The sequence below is a fragment of the Lissotriton vulgaris genome, chromosome 1_1 (genome assembly GCF_964263255.1).
Source record: "Lissotriton vulgaris chromosome 1_1, aLisVul1.2, whole genome shotgun sequence".
Taxonomy (NCBI): domain Eukaryota; kingdom Metazoa; phylum Chordata; class Amphibia; order Caudata; family Salamandridae; genus Lissotriton; species Lissotriton vulgaris.
Window position 1 is genome coordinate 1,613,775,008 of NC_141685.1, and position 21,273 is coordinate 1,613,796,280.

Sequence of the window (21,273 nt, forward strand, 5' to 3'; positions counted from 1 at the left end):
CAAATGTATCATTTTTGCCAAGCATTTAACACGATGTTTAAAGAAACCCCTTTTCATCTCCCCGTTTAAATCAAGTTCTTTCATGTTATTGATGTTTCCACGGAGAAACCAGAGACCAGAAACCCCACCTCTAGAGGCCCATTCAGAGAGGTCATCCTGCATTCCTTGGAAGCAAAGTCCTAATTAAGAGGTTGTAAATGTCAACACATGAGGGCCTTCTCCATTATTTACGGGGAAACACTTAAAAGAGAACATCTCAGCGAGCGCGCTGAGCCAGCCTTTGCAAATTCTCCCGGCCCCAGCCTCTGCCACAGTGAAGCTGACAAAGCCAGTAGGCTCTATCTAATCCTGTAATAATTCAATCTATTTTGAAAAATAATTTCTCTTTTTTTAGGCGCCAAAATTATTTCAATTCCCATATCATTAAACTACATTCACTGTTAATTTTTCTGAAAACCTAAAGACACACAGACCAGTATTTTAGAGTAAATGCTTTACTGTAATCCTATGGTACACACTTCATCAGTGTTAAATAAGCAAACTTTCCGTAGGCCTAGCTGAAGGTAGAACCTCCAACCCTGATATTAAAAATAAGCCTGTGTACTGGCACATTAACCCACTGAATCATGAGAAGGCACAACCTGCATATGTATATATAGCAAAAACCTAAATGCATGCATTTGCTCAAGGCTGAGACACTGTAAAGAGTACTCTGAATGAAAGCAAAATGCAGTTTAAACAGTTATTTTGCTCAAAATCGACTTTCTCATTTTGGGCATTAAGAAATGAATATCCTACAATTTTCTTGCATGGTATGGATTACTAGAATGTCTATTACATAACCCATGAGTCAGGTATTTGAAAATAATAATTTATTCGTTATAAAAAATGAGCTTGCGTGCGCCTATGGCAAGCGAAATTATACACATTAATGCTCGTCATTTTAGTAATGCAACATAACGTAAATCACATTTTAATGCTAGGAGGTCATAGTATGAGTGTTAAGCTTTATAAATATTAAAAAACGATTTTTGTAGCACTAATTTTTAATAATTATTTTTCCATAATTAATAATTTTTGTCTTCTAATAAAACCCAATTATTTCTGTTTGTGATTGTTCTACATATAAGAGCCCGCTGCATCTCTTGCCTCTTATTTAGATGCATTAACTCACAAACCTGAGTGCATATGCCTAACTTAAAAAGCGTCACATTCTGCGTCAATTTTTGGGGCTCTTTTATGTAAAAGGGCCGTCATGCAAAATTCCACCTGTGTTTAACTGCAAAAAGTGCTGGCTGAAGAAACATTCCTATCAAATATACTGCAGCTAAAAACGTTTGCCTGTGAACATTTAACACAGTGCATTTAAGTGAAAATGCTGTAAATTTATTTATTTTTGCAGAAACATGTAATTCCGTTTTTGTCTGGGGCCTTATTTATATCCATTAAATGTGAACCACACACATTGAGCTCATTTCAGACATAAACAGAAAGTGTTGAAACATTTAGGACACACAATACAGCGCTTTCTAACCATTTCTTGTAAATAGCGCCGTCGCAATTTACAACAAAACTCACAAACAAAATAGACATTTAAACACACATTTCAAACACACATTTAAACACACATTTAAAACCCACAAATCAACACTCAGGACGAAAACAGGAGAGTCCGGACTGTACGTAGCTTTAGGTCATATTTACAAGAGACACTTCTCAATAGAGTTCCAAAAGACTTGCAGAAGCAGCCCATCAGCACTAGCTGTATGTGCAGAAAAACAAAAATACACTCAATTCACTAGCTGTAGCTGGCAGAACACCAAAAATCGTTCTGCATATGAAAGTGCACAGAGCAAAGGATCCTTGTTATGTATTAAGTCATATTTTAATTCCCTGGGGATACAAAATCACCAAGGAAGAAATATGTTTGTAAATCTAACCTATTTAGATAAACCGGCTAATTCAAACGTATACAAAGTTGGCCAACACAAATCTCCAAATTTGCTAAGATCAGGCATCTTATAGCTCACTAATCCAGCTTCAAACTTCAAGGGGTTATCTCCATTGATACATTTGCAAATATACAAACCCTCGGTTATTGAAAATTGCAATTTTCAAATAATACTAAGAACCAAACAAAGAACAACAAAGGACTGGGAGCGACCCACTTAAATACTAAGAACCAAACAAAGAACAACAAAGGACTGGGAGCGACCCACTTATACCTCAAGTAAAGCACATTACCTGCCTACACAAATTGCAATTCGCATATACAAACCTATACAAACTTATCAAAGCTGTACCAAACAAATAGTTGTCCAAATTCTAACTGCCAAGTTCTAACTGCACTAACAGTCTCTTTAAAAAAACTTACGCCAAAAAGGGTTGCTCAGTCAGGAGTGACATCTTTTGGAGAGTTTTAAGTCAGAAAAATCAAAAATATACTGGGCCGCAAAGACAGAGAATCCCCCAGAACCTCCGTGCACAGAGTACCTCTTTTAGTAGATTTCTGTCTTGCCTTCCCCAGCAGAATTCTGTTCTCTGACAAAATTTCTCCTCCATCATCCTCAACTTCATGATGAGGCCCGCGTTGGTTGCGCCAACTGAGGAACCAAATATTTACAATACTCCTTCTCAGGGGTCTTACCAATAAGTAGTCCATTCAAAAGTGGCAAAGAAATCAACAGAGAATCTGAAATATGAAAAGACATCTTTATTATAATTAATTGTGAGGCTGCGTCGCCCAGTCACGCTTAAAGCAACTGGATGAGGGAGTCTGTCTGAATGGCCTCCGCACAGGCCTTTTATACAAAATATTGTGCCCTAAGCACACATTCCTGCTTTGAAGTACATTATTGGTTACTCCCAGGACGTGCACACAAAGCTCCACTTTCAAGATAAGTCCAGGCCATAAAAGGATCGCACACATGCTTGGTTTCCTGTTCAATCAGGCCGGACAAACCCATCATAAAACCTTCAACCCAGATCGATGAACATGTCTTAAAGGAAAGGCAGAAACAGATGGGAAGGAAGATAGAGGAGTGGGAATGGTGGGCCATAAAGTCAGACACGTCCTGCTCTTTGATCTTTATTGCGCCAGCTGCTGAACAAGGAACTGGCTTTCCGAGGTTAGCCTCAAGCAACAGGGTCAGCTTTTGTCAGGTCATGCAGAAGTCAGCACAAACCCATGCTAAGGTTATGTCCTTTAAATGCTTGTTCTGCCATGGTGAGAGCCTACTGTAAGGGCAATGCATAACATGGCTGCTATTCACAAGATGGAACCCAAGTGTTCAATACAAAACCTTCAAATGCACAGTGAATCCATTGGTGTAACATGATGGAAATACTCATGCATACCGCATTCGTCATTTGCGGTTCACTGATACCAAATTCATAACAGAATCATGATATTTTAAACACAGGTTCAGAATTTTCAGAACCACAACTCTCTCGGCCTGGGACGACTTTTGGTGGCCCAACGTGCTAGGAGCCCATCACACCCCCATGGACCATGGACCATGCACACAACCATGGCATCATACTGGACTCCGGGCTCTCAATGAACCGCTAAATCAAGGCAGTATCTTTATCCTGTTTCCACACGCTCTGCCTGCTTCCAAAGACTTTCAGATGGCTCCCCACAGAATGCAGAAAGAACAACTACGGCAACGCACTCTATGTCTGCGTCACCAAGAAGCAGCTCCGGAAACTACAGAATGTCCACAATGCTGCTGCCAAACTGGGCCTTGACATCACAGCCACAGCTACACGACTCAACACCTCAGACAACTCCACTGGCTCCCAGTCAAAAAGAGAATCACCTTGAAGCTGAAACTCCTCACACATGCCTACAAAGCTTTCCACAATGCAGGGCCAGCATATCTCCACCACAGCCTCAACTTCCACACATGTGCCAGACAACTCCGCTCTGCCCAACTTGCCCTGGCCTCTGTCCCACGGATCCTCAAGACCAGAACCAGAGGAAGATCTTTCTCCTACCTCACCACCAAGACCAGGAACACCCTGCCACTCCACCTCAGGCAGTCTGCGACATTGACACAATTCAGGAAGAACCTCAAGACCTGGCTCTTCAACTGAACCTCCACACCCAGACAGACCAGCAACCCCCCCCCGCCCCCACCCTCCAGCGCCTTGAGACTGTCTGCTGCATTTTACAAACACCTGATTGATTGATTCATTGAAAGCAGCTCTTCCAGAGTGGAGGATGGGCCAGTCTGGCCTGGCTCCGAAACTGTGAAATGGTTAGGCTGTCCTCTACACTCACCAATTGCCTGAGAATTTGAGTATTTGGCATCTTTGGCTCAAACTATTCAAGGCGACTAGGAGCAGCAAAATATGTAATTCTGGCTGGCCTAGATACGTCTGATTGTTTGGGGCAAGCAGTGGGCATTAGTGTGATATTCCATCACCATGTGTGGATGTGATCTTCTGGCTTTTCTGGAGATGTGCAGGCATCCCTTCTGGAGTGCTTTAAACAAAGCAGTGTCACAGTATGTTCCTTGGACTTCTCCACCTCTGCCAGAAAGCTACCTCATCAGTTTCTACTCTTCTGAGGCTACTCCAGAGGGTTGGCGTATAGACCATTCCAGGCCCCACTACCCTCCCACAACAACCACCCTAGTCCTTTCAGAAAAGGGTATCAAGCAGACATTGTGCAGGTCATGAGGGATACCGTTCTTCTCAGTACCTTCCCTTCGGCGGTATCCTCCCCAAAGCTTCTTTAGTGCGCCCTTAGCGACGCAGTCAGCCTGTAGGAGGCAAAATCCGATTTTTGTTCACAGAGCAGCAGTCCATCACATCTGACAGATGAGTCCTCCAGATTGTCTAGCAGGGTTGTTCCCTCCACCTTCTTTCTGGCACATCACAGCTTCGTCCCACATTAGAGTGGCTTTCAGAGGAGCACCTGTCCATCTTGTTGCAATAGGTGCAAGCTGTACTAGCCAAAGAGGACCTTGAGAGGGTGCCAATCGAAGAAGCAAGTACATGTTTTTACTTCTGCATTTTTCTCGTGCTGAATAAGAATGTATTCCTGCATCCTGTTTAGATCCTCACCCTCTAAATGCCTTGCTATGGAAGGACAAATTAAAAATTCTCATACTGTTCCACGTTCTGTCTGGATCCAGGTGACTGCTTGGTAGCCTTGGACCAGCAGGATGTATACTTTTATGTGCCTGTCCTGTAGTCCCACATATGTTACCTGCGATTCAAGGTCAGCCAATAGTATTTTCAGTTGACTGTGCTCCACTTAATACTTACCAGAGCCCCCCGGGGGTTCACAAAAGTGATGGCAGTGATCGCAGAGCAATTCATGGAGGTTCGAGATACCAGTTTCCCCATACGTGATAACTGGCTGATGAAGGTGGGCTCGCCACAGTCAGTCAGTCAGTCAGTCAAATACTTTTATTCGATTATTGAAAATCAAAAAAAGACACAGATACAAATACATCGCAACAAATAAACAACATCAGTCCATCGATTACAAATGTAGAATAAATATAAATTTCACATAATTTACAACAACATATATAAAAATGTTCTCAGTATTTCTTTTAACAACAGCCGATATGCAATTAATTCATATGCTAAAAAGGAACACAAGCCACTAAGGGATTTGTCCTAAGAAAGAAGTGTACTAAAGCTTAAGGCTCTTTATTCTAAAAAGAATAACTATGTGGCTAGGGTAATTAAATTTAAATACAGTCAGTTGCTACCACCTCCTGGTGACGGTGAGCATCCTGACTAATTGACCGGTAGTCTCACATGACTCCTTTGCAAAGACTTCTGATCTATAGGAGCGATCTTTGACACGGTGCTGTTCAAGGCCTTACTTCCACCTTAGTGGGTATAGGACATTCAGGCTATTATACTACTGTTTAATCCTTTGGTCCTGGATCTCGGTCAGAGGAGCTCTGAGGCTTCTTTGCCTGCTGGCCTCATGCATCCTGTTTGAACACTCACCAGGTGGCGAATGCATGCTATGAAGTGGAGTCTGGAATCCCAGTGGGCCCAACACTAAAAAACCTGTTGGGTATCATCCAGATTTCAGAGACTGCCCAAGATCTACAATGGTGGCTGCTCAACGACAACCTAACCAGTGGCAGGCCCGTCTAATTTCCCCACCCTCAGCTAACGATGGAGATGGATGCTTCCCTGCTGGGTCGGTGAGGTCATCTGGGAGAGGTGGTGACCTGAGAAATCGGGTCTGTGGTAGAAGCCCAGCTACATATCAACCTGTTGGAGTTGCGGGTCATTAGCATGGCATTGCAGGTCTTCCTGCCAGAAGAGTATGCTGCCTGAAACGTTTAGGCATGTGAGTTGATCCTCCGTTCAGGTTACAAGTTCAGGAGAATTTTCTTTCATCACAGAAGGACATGTTTCTGCACCCGAACCTGTGCAACTTACATCCATAGAGATTAAGCAGCAGCCGGGTTCTATCTGCCAGCTGAGATCGTGGATGTCATCATTGTTGGTAGGCATCCTTCTCCAAAGTCTATTTACGTTGGGTGATGGAAGAAATGTGTGGCCTGTTGTAGCGTCTGCACCACAGACCCCTTACAAGCCAAACTGTCAGATGTTTTATCTTTATCCCACCAAGGTCTTTCAATGGGCACCAATAACGGTTAATTTTCGCCCCTTTAAGCTTTTTTGCGTTTGCTTGACAAACCATCCTTGTTTCAATCTTCTGTTGTGATGCAGTTTATTGAAGGTTTGGTACGTATTTACTCCCCAACCGTTTCCGATGCCACAGTAGGATCTTAATTTGGTCCTGACATTCCTCATGGGTACCCCTATCCTGCCAAAGCACAGCTGCTTGTTGCGTCTACTGATTCACAAACCTCGCTTCCTGATTGTGGCATGAACGTGCACTAGGCTCTCTTGGTGCAGCTGCCCTACACCACCTTTTTGTTCAGACAAACTAGTGTTAAGTACCTGGGTGGCATTTTTGGCAAAAACTGTAACTTATTTTTATGCTGTGCAATCCATCACCCTTCCAAAATAGTTTTCTCTGCCTGACCCCTCGAAAGAGAAGGAAGAGACTCCATAGGCTCGACCCCAAAAGAGTCTTAAGCTTTTACATCAACTGCATCAAAGACCATCCAGTGTGCAATTAGCCGTTTGTGGGGTTCTCTTGAGCAAAGACAGGTAAGGCAGTGGAGAAAAAGACTTTGTGAATGGGAGTAGTTCACTGCATTAGGTCTGCTAAGCATTGGTTAAGAATCAGTCTCCATAAACAGAAGGACTGAGGACTCTTTCTTCTAGCTAAGGCTGCTCCCACAGCGATGGCATGCAGAGTGCCTGTTCTTGACATTTGTTAGTCCATGTGTTTGCAAAGCACTGGTACCTTGAGAGCCAGGTCTGACAGGAATGGCATTTTGCTCTTTCAGTCTTGTGGGACTTTTATGTCTGATTCCACTCCACAGACCCTCACCTTTAAGGAGATACTGCTGTGGTAGCTATTCCAAAGGTGAGGAATCTCAAGTTAGAAGACTCCATCAAAAGAACAAGTTACTTACCTTCTGTAGCGTTTTTTTCAGGTGGATGCTATAACCATTGATGCGTCACTGCCCTCCAGCCTCCCTTTCTGTGGGGTGGCTTTTTTTGTACCATCTAAAAAAATCCCGAATTAGAGATTTACACACTGGTCCCTCCAATTGTCCTGGCTCTGCATCTGAGGGCATGGAAAGGGTCAAGCAAGAAACTGACATTGACATGCAAGGTTGGCTCTTATATTCGGCTCTGCTCTGTCACTTCTGGGACAGAACAAGACCAGTGTGGAGCCACATGAGACCACCTACTGGCACACAGGAACACTGCTGTGAAAACGTATGGATCCATTTTAGTGCATGATTATTAGTCTAAGGTGAGCAATCTCACCTCCTAGTGGCACACAGGAACACTGCTGTGAAAACCTATGGATCCATTCTAGTGCATGATTATTAATCTAAAGGTGAGCAATCTGTGGTTAGGTAGAGTATCTACCATAAAGACAGTTACCAAAGAAACGTAACTTCTTCAATATTACACTTGTTGCAGTGCTGTGTGATATCTTGTCCTGTTGAGATCAAGGAGACAGTCTAAGCCATGACTTACCAAAAAAGTTCAGTTTTCGCAGACTCCAACTCCAAATTATAAACATTATGTGGCTAAAGGAAATTCCAACTTGAATACTTCCATAGAAGTAAGTAGCTTTGTCATTTACCATCTAAATTGTACCTAAAATCTTCTGAAATGGCCGATATGTAGTGTTTGAACCTCATTTTACACCATATGCAATCTGCATTAGCTAGTTTTTTAATAGTATCATTCATTATGTGAAATATATGATAGTCATGAACTTACCCATTTTTTACAACATATAAAATAGTCTGCCTAGGAATGTATTATCCCTTCTTATCGCAAACAATTTCTAGTGTTTGATCACTCACAGTTCTCAAGCTTTAAAGTGTGTCAGCTTGGAGCCTAGCTCTAGGTTTCCAGCATCTGGAACACGCTCCTCCCTTCTTGCATTCAACATCTCACAGATTCCAGAGAATTTGAACCAATGTGCTTGTTTCTGCAAACTGTTGACTTGTCGATATTTTTCATTTTCAGCGTCAATAAGCTACCTTCCTGCTTTAATCTTAAGTATCTTGCTGCGTACCAGAGTCCTGTAAAAATTGTGTATTTTTTCTAGACTACTCGACCTGTGAAATTGACTGATGTATTGTTTCTCTTTTAGCTAATCTCTGTAACGTGAAGTGGTACATTGTTTAACATCTAGCCAGGCTATGTGACTGAAAGTACTTTATTGTTTACTCTCCACCAGCCTATAACTGAGAGCGATATCTTGTTTAACCCCTTAACCGTATGTGGCACAGATTGATGTAAGGTTTTTCCCCTGGGGCAGCTAGCCTACAGCTAGCCAATATCATGAAATATTTTTCCCAAGGAAGCACATACCCCAGTGATCTCCTCTAAGCAACCTGTGTTACTGAGAACAGTGTATTGTTTTACTGTTGTTAAACTTGTATCACTTAAAGTGATTAATGGTCTTTATCCTTGATTTTCAGACTCGTGGTAACTCCAGACTGCGACGTTTAATGCAGTATCTTTTCTATTCACGAACAAGGACTCCTCTGCTGGTCACTCTGTATTTGTTGACTGTACACATCCTCCTCTTTCTGTGTTTTACACGCCGCTTATGACATCCCCGAGACCCACACACTACAGATAAAACCCTACCCTCCTATCTTTCCTAAAAAAAAATTCCCTTACTCCACCATTTCGGACAGTGAGTGAACAGTCCCCAGTCTAATGGTGTTGGAGAAGACCAGTCTAAATGGAAATATGAACTTGCACGTTTAGATACCGATGGATGGATGGCTGGAGAAAGAGATTGGATGAACTCAGGTGGCGAGCTCAGAATTGGGAATGAGCATGCAACACTTAAGCCTTTCGTAAAGGAAACACTCGACCATACTGCATTCAAATCCTGATCTGTGGTTTAGTTTGATGTGCTGTGTCTCAAACCATTCTTGGGGAAGTTCTCTAAGGCTTAGCCCATGCCACCATTCGCACAAAGCAAAAATGTGTGTGCAAGTTGGCTTGCAAGTCTTATATGAGTCATTACACTTTTCATTGCCCGAGCTGTGAGCAGTATTCACCCTGGAGACAGTTTTCCGAAGAAAAAAACTGTTATAAGTGGAACTGCTTTTGGGGACTTCATCATTGGGATAAAATTGTACACTTGTATCAATAGGAGTATGTTACTTTCCCTGAGGCATGTGATACATGGCACACAGAGACATTTGGCTGCGGATATAGCGTGAGGCTTTTGAAAGCTACTTACATTGTGCTGCAGCTGCATATGATATCCCTGATTGATAGCTGTTAAGAGTTTGAGGCTCCTTTCATTACACAAGGGGTGTGTCAGAGCTGGTGCACAAAGAACTATGGCACTGTGTGGTTGCCAGGGACTGCATGGATATTGTTGCAGAATATAATCTGGTTGCATGTGGGGCCTAAAGGTTGTAAACGCTGTTTACAGGAGGTTGTGGATGCATCCGAAACGCGAGGTATGTGCTGCATGGGGTATTGTAGCTCACGTTTACATCCGTTACAGCAAGTATTTCAGAGCTCATACACCGACAACTGTGTCCCCATTTTGTGTCCAAACTGTATGTGAGACCACATGAGTAGTAGGTTTGGTTACAGGGGCCATGGCTACATTCAGGAGCCAGTACATTTGCAAGATGGCACAGAGAATTATAGCTGCTTTTTGTGCCCAGGGCCTTTCTGTGAGTCTGTAGTTGCATCCGGTACTCGTGCGCAAGGGGCATTCTCTGTTTCTGGTTAGAAAGATATATCTGGGAACTCCTGTGCAGTGGTGGTGGCTATCAGTAGCTTCCTGTGGTGTATCTGAGACTTAGTGCTTAAGGAGGCGAGATCATATGCAGTACTGAAGGCTTGTATGTAAACTGATTTGTAAACGGTTGTGGATGTATCTGGCTCCTCAATTGTATGTGAGGGCTTGTGCACTGAGATCCATGGTTGAATTCAGTTCCTGATTCTAAGGGCCCTATTTAGACTTCGGCTTACTGGATACTCTGTCACAAACGTGGTAGATATCCAGTCTGCCATATTACTCATGCATTTTATCCTATGGCACTTGTTGTAAGCTCTACAGAATACCCTTCACGTTTGTGGCAGAGTACCTGCCTACCTAACTCTAAATCAGGCCCTAAATCCGTTGCCCTTCTGTGTGAGCTTGAGAATATGGTGGGTTGTTCTTGTCCACCTTTTAGGGAACCTGGAAAGAAAGTTTGCTGCAACTTTGACGACCATACTGACATTCTTAAATCCCATGCCTAGGGCTTGTGGAGTTCTTCTTACAAAATGGGAAGTGGAGATCTTAGCAGGGAAACATTTACTAAATCAGGGTATTTTATATTTTTTTACAAAAGAGATCTGCAGTCTTATTTCTGGGGACTTTCCGTGCACTCAAAGGACAGGTATTCTTTGGAGTGCAATTGATGTCACACACTTTATTGTACTTGTTGCATTCATTACAAAAATTACTTCCACAATAAACACAGGATCGCCTATATATGGTAGGAAATCATAGACATCCTCTCTATGGGCAAGTAAGCATAATGGGTAATCTGTACATTTCATCCTAGCCAAGGCTTCCTGTCATAGTTTTTTTGGCTCTGATCTCCTCGTAGAGGTATTGGAATTTATTCTGATCTCTTTACAGATGAGTATCTGGGCATATTAAGCTAGTGTTAAATGTCAGCTTAAGAGTATAAGTGCTAAAATACGCTATTTATTTTGCTTGTTCAATAATTCTTACTTTTAATTCCTAGAAAATCGGAGGGACTGAAAATTCCTTTTGGTGAAATGCAGGTGTATCTCACAGAAGCACAGTACCCTCTGATTATTTTCCGCTTTTTCAGCTAGTTAATTTATAAAGGTTTATTGTTCAAAATGCTTCTTTCAAAGACGGGAGGTCCATTTATTGTAGAGCTACATTCCTATGACCAAATAGGCCATTCAGTGTACACCGACTCCTGTGTATCCTTTTCTCAGACAGCCAGTTACTGGCAGATGTTCTGTCTTCTCTAGGATGACACAGGATAGTCCTGTCAGGTGCTTCTTGGAGATGGCCACTGCTCAGTCATTCCTTTATTCCAAAGGTCGGGTTTAACTCTGTTCTGTCAGAAAACGTATTATGTAATAGGTCTCTACACAATGAAGCTGAGCTCCAGTGGCTCACAATTCACCTTAATTTTAAAACATGCCAATTAAATGCAGGGGCTTTGCTTCCTTCAGTGTACTCTTCCATCAACCTCTCTAACTCGACTTGTGATAGGAGCTATTTAGCAAGGTGATCAAAGTATTTGGTGGTCTACCTTGAACAGATATATAGGAACAGATCTAAGTGTTCTGGTCTCCTGGCCAAGCCTCATGCTGATTTGCTCATCTCATTATTCTTGACAATTCCAAAGTAAAAACAGGTGATCTTGAGGTTCTTATTATTGAAGGCTTAAGGCATCTGATTCACCCAAACCACAATAGTGACTGATGTTTTAATCTCCCTGCATATGCTTGCTCCAAGGACTTGTATATGTACCTGTCATTTCCATTTTGCTGTATGGACTTAAGTGCAGCCTACTTCTTTTGTTATGCATGTCACACCACACTGTACTCATGGTTATGATTTAGGTCCCTCTGTGGAGTTTGCATCTTGCTGTTCTTCTCTCCAAGTCCTATATATCTCCTTCTGCAGAGGTCACATCTTAACTGCCCTGCCATCATTTAGACTAGTATCTGTGAAAGTTATAGTTTGTCGTTTGACCAAACCCTAATTAGGACTGTCAGTGGGGGATCATAGATCATTGCCCATCACTGAATTAAGTTCTGTGTTAGGATTACAGTCCAGTGTCTGGCAACAGAACAGGTCTTTCTGTGGAAGTCCTAGCTTACTGTCCATACGCTAGGCCTCAGTGCTCATTGCCCACCATTAAGATATAGCTGCTGTACAGATCAAATCTCAGAGTTTGTCAATTAAACCATTAGTTAAACAGCTACTTCCGTGGAGACCTCGGGCCATTTCCCTTCCATTGTGTAGACTGCTTCTACGGTGACTGTTTCTTCAATTTTCTTGTTTTCTGGTCAGATCATTCATTAAAGATTACAACTTGCAGGTCACTTCATTGGTCATCAGTTTCAATTGTGAATAGGAAACCTTTCTGTTCCTCCTTTGTTTACAAGGTCCTGGAGGTCACAACTAATTTTTCTGTATCAAACAAGAGCCATTGTAAAATTAACTCTGTATCCCTTCATTGGTCAGACCGGTGTTTCTTTAGAAGATGAACATTATTCACCTTAACATTGGGCAGTTCTAAGGGACTTTACCAAGAACTGACATTCAAGCTGCATTTAGCTATTAGAGTCTTCTGCATTACGTAGAGGGTACTCCCAGTTGAGAGGCTCTGTGTTGACACTATGGGCCTGAATTAGATGTTGGCAGTGTGGATTCTCCTTCACAAAGGCGACTGTAGTATCCCTACCGCCAAGAATGTGGTCCGCCCACCAGATTTATATGAGGGCGGACCTTTGGTTTAAACATGGCAGAGACTACTCAGTCTTCACCATGATTAGACCTCTCTGGAAGTCCTATGAAATAAGGTTTATCAGAGGCAGGCTTATAAATCTGCCCTCCTAATTCACAGGGGTTGAATTAAAGGTCAGTTTTCACTGCCTGTCACTGCCAGGAAAATCTTAGCGGTGATGGACTGTGAAAACAGCTAAATGCTCCCCTCGCCATGGGAGATAACTCCAACGGTGAGGGGAGCATTTTCTTTTGTACCTTCATGTTGACTGAGCCATGCGCCAAACTTCAAAAAGCATTGACAGGAACCACTGTGACATGCATTAGAAATGACTGCCAGCTTGGCAGTCATTTCCAAATTTGGTGGGCGGAGTAGTCGGCCTGGCGGGCATTAGGTTCCCTAGAGATTACTCCATCCGCCAAATTATAAATCAGGCCCTAAACCTTGAGAGGAAAGCCTAATCGCATAGTAATAGTGTGACACACTACATGATTTATTTGCTGTTCCAAAGTAAACCAATTCTTGTGCAGGTCTACTAATCCTACTGTAAATGTTTCTGTTTATAATGAAGGTGGCAGTGTGATCCTTCAATATTTTATTATATTATTAATGGTGACCAAATTGTTCATTTATGACATCCAAGATGACTCTATTCTGTATAGAATAAAAATATTTTTCAAAGTGTACTTATACGATCACAGAAAATATGTAACATGATTAATGAATTGTGATTATTCAGAACTGGAGTGACTGTCGTAGCTATGTAATTTAGGTTATTCTTACTCTGTCTTTGCTTAGACCTTTGGAGGCTAGTTTCTACAGCTGTAGGCAGACAGCAATGGTAAGGTTTCATATGACTAATATGATGTGGGATAAAGGTCCATGCATCAGTATGGATAAAGGGGAACATCCTTTAGGACGCGGATTTTACTCCGCAGGACCCTTTCAACGCGTCTATTACAATGCAAGTCGTAACCACGACTTGAGATGGAGGGCGCTACTGGACAAGGAATAGTTTAATTTACTATCCAACACCTTCCCTACTGTACGTAGGCTGGTGTTGGAATAGTAAATTAAAACATTCTAAGTCCGCACCCCTACAACGCAAGTCGTGGTAACGACTTGCGTTGTAAAAAAAGCGTTGTAACGGTACGCGTGGTAAAACCATGCGTTGTATCGACGTACATCCTTGATAAATGATTTGCCATTGCATGATTTAGTACTCAGACATATGGTGACTGTCAATATAACTTATACCTCGGGTGAGGATCTCTATGACTGCATATTTATCAGTAGTGACCACTGATGCAGCTGTAGTGATACTAAGGTTGAGAGATCAGGCGTCTGATTCTGATGGATACTTCTAACCTCATATTCCTCACCTTGTGAATACACTCCTGAGCCAGACTAGAGCTGGAGAATTTTACTCAGCAATTCCCTCAGGCGTCAGTAGGTGGCATGTCCCACCCCAGCTGTGGCGTTGGGACTCCTATATAGCCGCCACCTCTGCACACTGATATCTGTTGCTTTCTTTCCATTCCTACTGACGCGCATCCAGAATTCACTCTCTCAAATTCTGTCAGGCTTGACAGACTTTTCCCACACAAAAATGTTCTTCATTCTCCCTCTAAAAAAGGCAGGTTTTAAGATGTTCAAGAATTGCCCCAAACAAATGTTACTTACAGACCCACATGAGGTCTGTCTCTTGTGTCCGGGCTCCAAACATGATTCAGTGTCATGCAACACATGTGCGAAGATGAACCCGAAGGCCATTTAATATGCAAAGCAAAACTCTACATCTTGGAACACCATCGCACAATGAAGAAGTCCCAGTCTCAGTCGAAGTCGAGGGTGTGGACAAGCTCTTGCTCCAAAGGCCACTCTTGAGGTCATTCATCTTCAAAGTCATGATCTTCAGGTAAGTCTAAAAAGTAAAAAAAACAAAAGTAAAAGCACCGCTCCCCTTCATTCCACCACTCCCACTGGGAGGAGTTGCACCATACCCTGGTTACCTCAAAGCCGCAAACTCAGTCTCCTTCCTCGTAACAGGCTCCGAATCTTATCCGGATGATCCCTAACGTCCCATGGGCTATCACAACAACTCCACAAAGTCGTGGGTGCCATGGATAGAACATATTGTACCCGACCATATCTATCTGCAGCCCATTTGGGTCCTACAGCTCTAGTCGTTTTACTGTCAGCTGATTGTTTCCCCAAAGCCAACTGTGCCATTCAACTAATTCTCAGAGTCTTTCTCAACACCAGGCACAGTGACAAGCCCAATGTCATTTACGGTGCCATGACCAACGCAAATCTGAGTGTTGAAGCAGGCACCAATGCCAAGAGGAAGCTGATAATCCTTTCATCCACCACAGCGTCAACAACGTTGTAAGCACTCTGACAAAAACCCCTTCTGGTTCTGATACATTACCGCACCAATACAAAATACTTGACCCTGGTGTTGACTACAAACAGTGTTTCTCCGATGACTACAACCAATTGTACAAGGCATATGTGGCTGTCAATACACAGGCTGTGCATAATCCTGCCATCTAGTTTTGTGCCCGCCTATGTGCAAGTTGTTTTTCTCAAATAAGTCTTCTGGGGTCACAAGGTAGTTTGGCACCACATATTGTTGATATTGTGCGTAGCCTTCAGCTCCAATGTTAGATTGTTTTCCTTTTGCCGTCTAGTTCGCATGTGTGTTACTAATGTCCTGATCGACACCGTTGCTGTGTTCTCTTCTCAGTTCCTATCAGTTCAGTATTATTTGCTTCGTCTCAACATATGCAGGTTTGTTCGTGTAGAGATCGGTCAAAATTCAACCCCACGTTTTGTTTTCGCGCTAGCGAGCGTTCTTTGTCTGTTTTTTCTCAGTGATCACCATGCCATGCCTGTGATGGAACGGATACCCTTCCGCTAATGTTCTCAGTGTCGTGCAAAATACCCCTAGACCGATTTCGATCAGGTTTGTAATCTCTGCTTATCACCCGAGTATGACAAGGCCTCCTTTGACACCTGCTGCTCCTTCCGGTCGAAGAAAACCCTTCGAGACCGTCACTCATCACTTGGAAATGTAGTGCAGAGGTGCAGATGACACCACAGACATCTTTGGTAATGAGGACCTAGAGGTGAAACATCAACCGGAGCTGCCACCATCTGAGGAGGGGGACTTCTTGTCCGAAGCAAGGTCCTGCTCTGACCTGGAGATCAAAGACTTCCTGCCGGCTCAACTGGTCGTGAGTACAGTCCCTTCTCCCTTACCCCCTCAATGCTGCTCACACTCCGAGCAGGCCCTCCCCCACTCCCTCAAGGGCCAGACTCAAGTCTCAGAGATGAGCTTCCAGGCTGCCATTGTCTTCGGACTGTGGTTGGCAGATAACTTCTACTTTGGACCCCCCCCCCCACAGCTTGGCGCCAAAGAAGATTCTGAAGCCGACTTACTTGACACTGAGCACCTCAACTTCAACACTGAAACGCCCTTTGGAGCTTAAGTCTTTGGCATCGAAACTCCGCTCGGTGCAGACGACTCATGCGCCAGCACAGAATCCCTTGGTGCAGAAACCAACCACATCTGTCTGCTCCAGCGGAACCCCTCCTCCAAAAGCTGCAGGACAAACTTGATGCCAACCAACTGCATATCATGATCTCCCACCCCCACTCCCAAGACAATCCTCGCCCAGTCATCAGCACCTTCACCACTGAAATCCAGGAGGCAACTCCGCTTTGAGGAGGCTCTCTAGAGATTCCACCATCACCCAATCATAGGAAGCTGCACAACAAGGCTACCAGCCCTCTTCCACAGCCTCACCCACCTGTCGCATCCCTACCTTCTCCACGGCCTAAATCCTTCGCTTCACCGCCTTATCTCCCCTCTGACCCGTCTTTGCACACCACAGCGATCACCACACTCTGGTGGATCAACACACTTGGGATCCTTATGAGATGCCCCCACAGGAAGATGCCTGGGACTCTTATTACTTGACATGGGGACATGGGCCCCCAATCTTTAGTCCCCCTTTCCCTTACCGCCAGATGACACTACCTCCTACCATGAGGCCCTTGTAGGAGAGTAAGGTCTGCTTCCTATGGTCTCCCCCACTTGTTGCTATGATTCTCTGGTTTTTCGACTTTAAAGAGGCTTTGGGCCTGCTAATCAGACCCACAGCCCAGCTGTTCTCTCTCTAAGTTGATACCATGTACTTTAGGTACATACCAGATTGGATATTGGGTCACCTTTGTGAGCCCTTGTATAGTGTACCATAGGTACCCAGGGCATAGGTGCATCCAAGCCTTACCAGGGGCTGCAGCATGTACTATGCCACCCCTGGCTGGCCATCTAAACTGACACCACAGGCGGGTCACCCAGCTTGGGTAAGGTGGTGTAATCACCCCTTACTCAGATATAGTATATCTATATCTACCTTATATATAGACACATGGTAACCTATAAGTCACTCCTATGGCAGGCCTTAACAATCCTGAAGGCAGAGTGCTTGGGTTTATGTGAGAGGGTGCCCTAGCATGAGCTGAGCCCCTCTGCAGCTTTCGGAACCATCTCCTTATAGCTGTTCTATGATATAGCCATACCATATACCCTTAAGTGCATTATAATCCTCGCGGTTAATGCTAACTTTGGTTTGGCTTTATCAAAACATGTCGTGTAAGGTGTCAAACACTTTGGAATACTACCCCCCGCCAGTTCTGGTGGCGGGGGTAGCATTCCACCCTTCTAGAGGGAAAATACATGTATGTTACTGCTTTACCCGGTTGAAGTTAAACAGAGCCTCAGCATCACAAAATGGATGCTGCTGCCACAGACACGAGTCTGATCTCCTGCTGCTGGACGAAACTCCAGCAAGGGAGTCCTGGACGATAGGTTTCCGGTCGAGGGAGGTGCTAGCACCTCCCCAGTCAGCCTGTAGTGTATTGGGGCAGGGTGGGTTGAATGGAAAGATGCTTTTTCAGACACTGCCTGGGGCACACAAGGTGCTCCATGCATAGCCCGGTTCAAACCAGTTGCTGGGGTACTCCAGCCCCGCTCTGGCGCGAAACTGGACAAAGGGAAAGGGGTGCAACTACCCCCTTCCCAGTTCCACCCATAGGAGGGACCTAGCAGGTAATCCAGCCCCTAAAATCAGTATAAAGATAGGAGCTGTGTCTAGAGACTTTAGATTATCCTGGAATGAAACTCTGATACCAAACTCTTGGACCTTTGACTTTCTTTATCGACTAGAAGACTGAAGACATCTCCCTTGAGGTCAAGGAGTGACCACCCTGTGCAAACAGGCACCACCAGTAACTTGCCGGTTTGCTTTGTCGACGCTCCTGCCGGATCCCGAAGACTCGGAGACTCAGGAACTGAATTTCCAGACTTCTCCGACTTCGATCCACATCCACAGCAAAGCTGAGACCCATGGCGGACACAAGAGATGTGTATCGGACACCCTGGACTTCCTGCATTTTGCTTACTGCTCGACTCACGAGGTAACCTCGCAGTTGTGCATTGGGGTATGAGAAGCCCCAGACCAGAGCGCCATTTGCACCAAGCTCAGCCCTCCACACTCCACGAGTGCTGCGTTGGGCCTGCTCCTGCATTTCAGCTCGACGCGTCTTCCCGGTTGCTACATATATATTTGATATATACCTTGTGTGGTGTCCTTTCATTTGGTATTCAAGGGATTATAATTGGTAAAACAGCTTGCTTCACATGCTCTCTGACTCTCTGAGGTCTTAGCCTAAGACTGCTGGTCCATGCTACCACTAGGATAGCTTGTCTATAAGGTTGACTTTACAACCACCATCAATAAGGGTCGTTTAGACTGGTGCAAGGTGTCCACTAGAATAGTGGACATCATATGCCAGGCTAACTTCTCACAGCCCTTTGTAGGGCAGCCTCATTTCCTAAGGTTGATATGCATAGAGATGCCATTGAGGAGGATTTTCCGCTAGAAATGTTATCATCCTCACAAAGCAAAATGCACTACATTTCAGTGCTTAAAGGCATGCTGACACTGGCCTCTGACCTCTTTAGGGAGCCGATAAAAATGCATGTAGCCACTCCTAGGGTAGACAGAAACTACAAGGCCTCCCCTTCTAACCCACACTACATCCAGGGTCAACTCCTTCCATGCTCTTTGCTACACGACTCGCAAACAAGCCAACGAACATGGTATCAGCGATGTGTCACCACTGGACAAACAGCTATTAGGCATGTTCAACTCAATCGGCCTGCTTTCCCGATATGACGTGGCCCACTGGGATGAAATAGAGTACCTCAACCTACCTTCTGAGTGCATAAATATTCTCAAGTAGAAAGGTTTTTTCTGTTACTGCATCTCACAACACATTGACCCCTTAGCAGCTAGCTTCCAGGACATTGTTACCTACAAACCTGTGCACTAGTCTTCGCCTCCATCCATTGCAACTTAGCTGCTGTGGCTGCTTATCTTCAAAATAGGTAACACATTTTTGTTCTTAGGATTTGGATCATGAGAGCTTTTATAGAGGGCCTCAAAAGGGTCATTCCTCAATGGGTCCTCCCCGTCCCTAGTGTGGAATCTCAATATCCTTCTTACAAGACTTATGGGCTCCTAAGTTGATCCCTCCATTCCACCTTTTTTTTTTATTTTTTAAATCTCTTTATTCGCATCAGGTTGGGACACATAAGCATACAGTCACATAGCGTGTGGAGAAAATCAGCGACATCATTAACAGGAATACAAAATGAATCGTAGTCAGGTGTGACCAACAATATGATGAGCAGTGCAACACATTCTAGAAACTCCATTTTCCGTTTTCTAGTTCTGTCAGTAATAGCACATGTACAAAGACAATGCAAAGAGATAAACAAAATGCAATAAACCATCAAACAGAGAAATGCCAACAAGGGAGAGAGAGCGAACAACAACACATTGATCATGTCAAGGCGGTAATAGCGGTAGCATGGGTGACCACGGGATGCCGGTGTAGCCTAGAAGTGAGTGTTAGCAGAACAGGCATGGCAGACGGGGACCAGCGAGCGAAGAAACAGGGTATCATACAGCCCTCCGCAAGGCAGCCACCAAAGGGGAGACTGCAGCACCATTCCACACCTCGGCCGCAGCGCGGGAAGAAACAACTAGCCAATCTCATCACAGTAGACAATGCAGCCTTGTCGGGGGAAGAACAGCTATCCCACCCCTTCTGGTACTAGAGAGCTCGCCGCCTGTGATTGCGCAGCCTGCGTTAGCTTGCTAATGTACTGTCTGTATGGGCCCCAGATGTCGACAGGGCGCGAGGCGGTTGGAAGCTGCGCGGAGTATTCCACATTGTTTATGTTGCACTGGGCCAGACTGCGGAGCCATGCTTTTGAGTTGGGAATGCGCTTAGAACCCCAGAGCATAGCAATTTCCCTCTTTGCGAGCAGAAAACCAATGGCAGCGAGTTTCCTCGTGGTGCAGGAAAATTCAACAACATACCCCACCAGTGCAATCTCAGGTATGGGACTCAGGGCGCACTCTAAAATGTTACCCAGTATGTGGTGTACCTGCAACCAGTAGTCCTGCAGTTTGGGACACGTCCATGCTAGGTGGGCAAAGTCAGCGTGTGGGGCTTTGCATTTGGTACAGTGATGTGGCCTTGACAGGTCAAGTCTGTGAGCCAAGGCCGGTGTGAAGTACAGCTGCCGCAAGAACTTAAAGTGTATTAGTTTGTGCCTGCTGTTGATGGAGACATCTTTGGTGGCCCGGCAGCAAGCGGACCATTGGTCATCAGTGATGGCTCTGCCCAGATCCGCCTCCCATGCTGCACGTACTCGCGCGTCTGAGACAGGAAGTGCCGCCATACATAATTTGTACAGCTTAGACACAACATGCGCACCATTGGGGGACTGTATCAAGAAGTTCAGGGCCTCCAATTCTTCGGGAGGAAGCGGGAAAGAGGGAAACTGTGCTCTGAGCATGGACCTCAACCGGGTAAGAACGAATGAGTCCATGAACGTCCGATCGGTAAAACAGTGGTCTTCCGAAACCGAAAAGACGTGTCCTTCCGGGAACAAATCCCCTATGGTATTAAGTTGGTATTTGGAAAGAGTACGACAGACCACCGTTTCAGAAGTGATAGGGAGCCAGTGGGGGTTCGGAAGTGGGAGAGCCGGTGAATATAACACGTCCCTCCG

The 21,273-nt window shown here is 44.5% G+C and overlaps 1 protein-coding gene across 5 annotated transcripts in view; it reads left to right on the forward strand.

Annotated features, from left to right (window-relative positions):
* GOLGB1 (golgin B1) overlaps positions 1-13,801 on the forward strand; it is a 294,232-nt gene extending 280,431 nt beyond the window's left edge. For all 5 annotated transcript variants that reach the window (XM_086918651.1, XM_086918690.1, XM_086918672.1 and 2 more), the window contains one exon: positions 9,072-13,801. In XM_086918651.1, the coding sequence (XP_086774777.1) occupies positions 9,072-9,206 (135 nt within the window). In that variant the 3' untranslated portion in view covers positions 9,207-13,801. The remainder of the gene's footprint in view (positions 1-9,071) is intronic.
* The last annotated feature ends 7,472 nt before the right edge of the window (positions 13,802-21,273 follow it).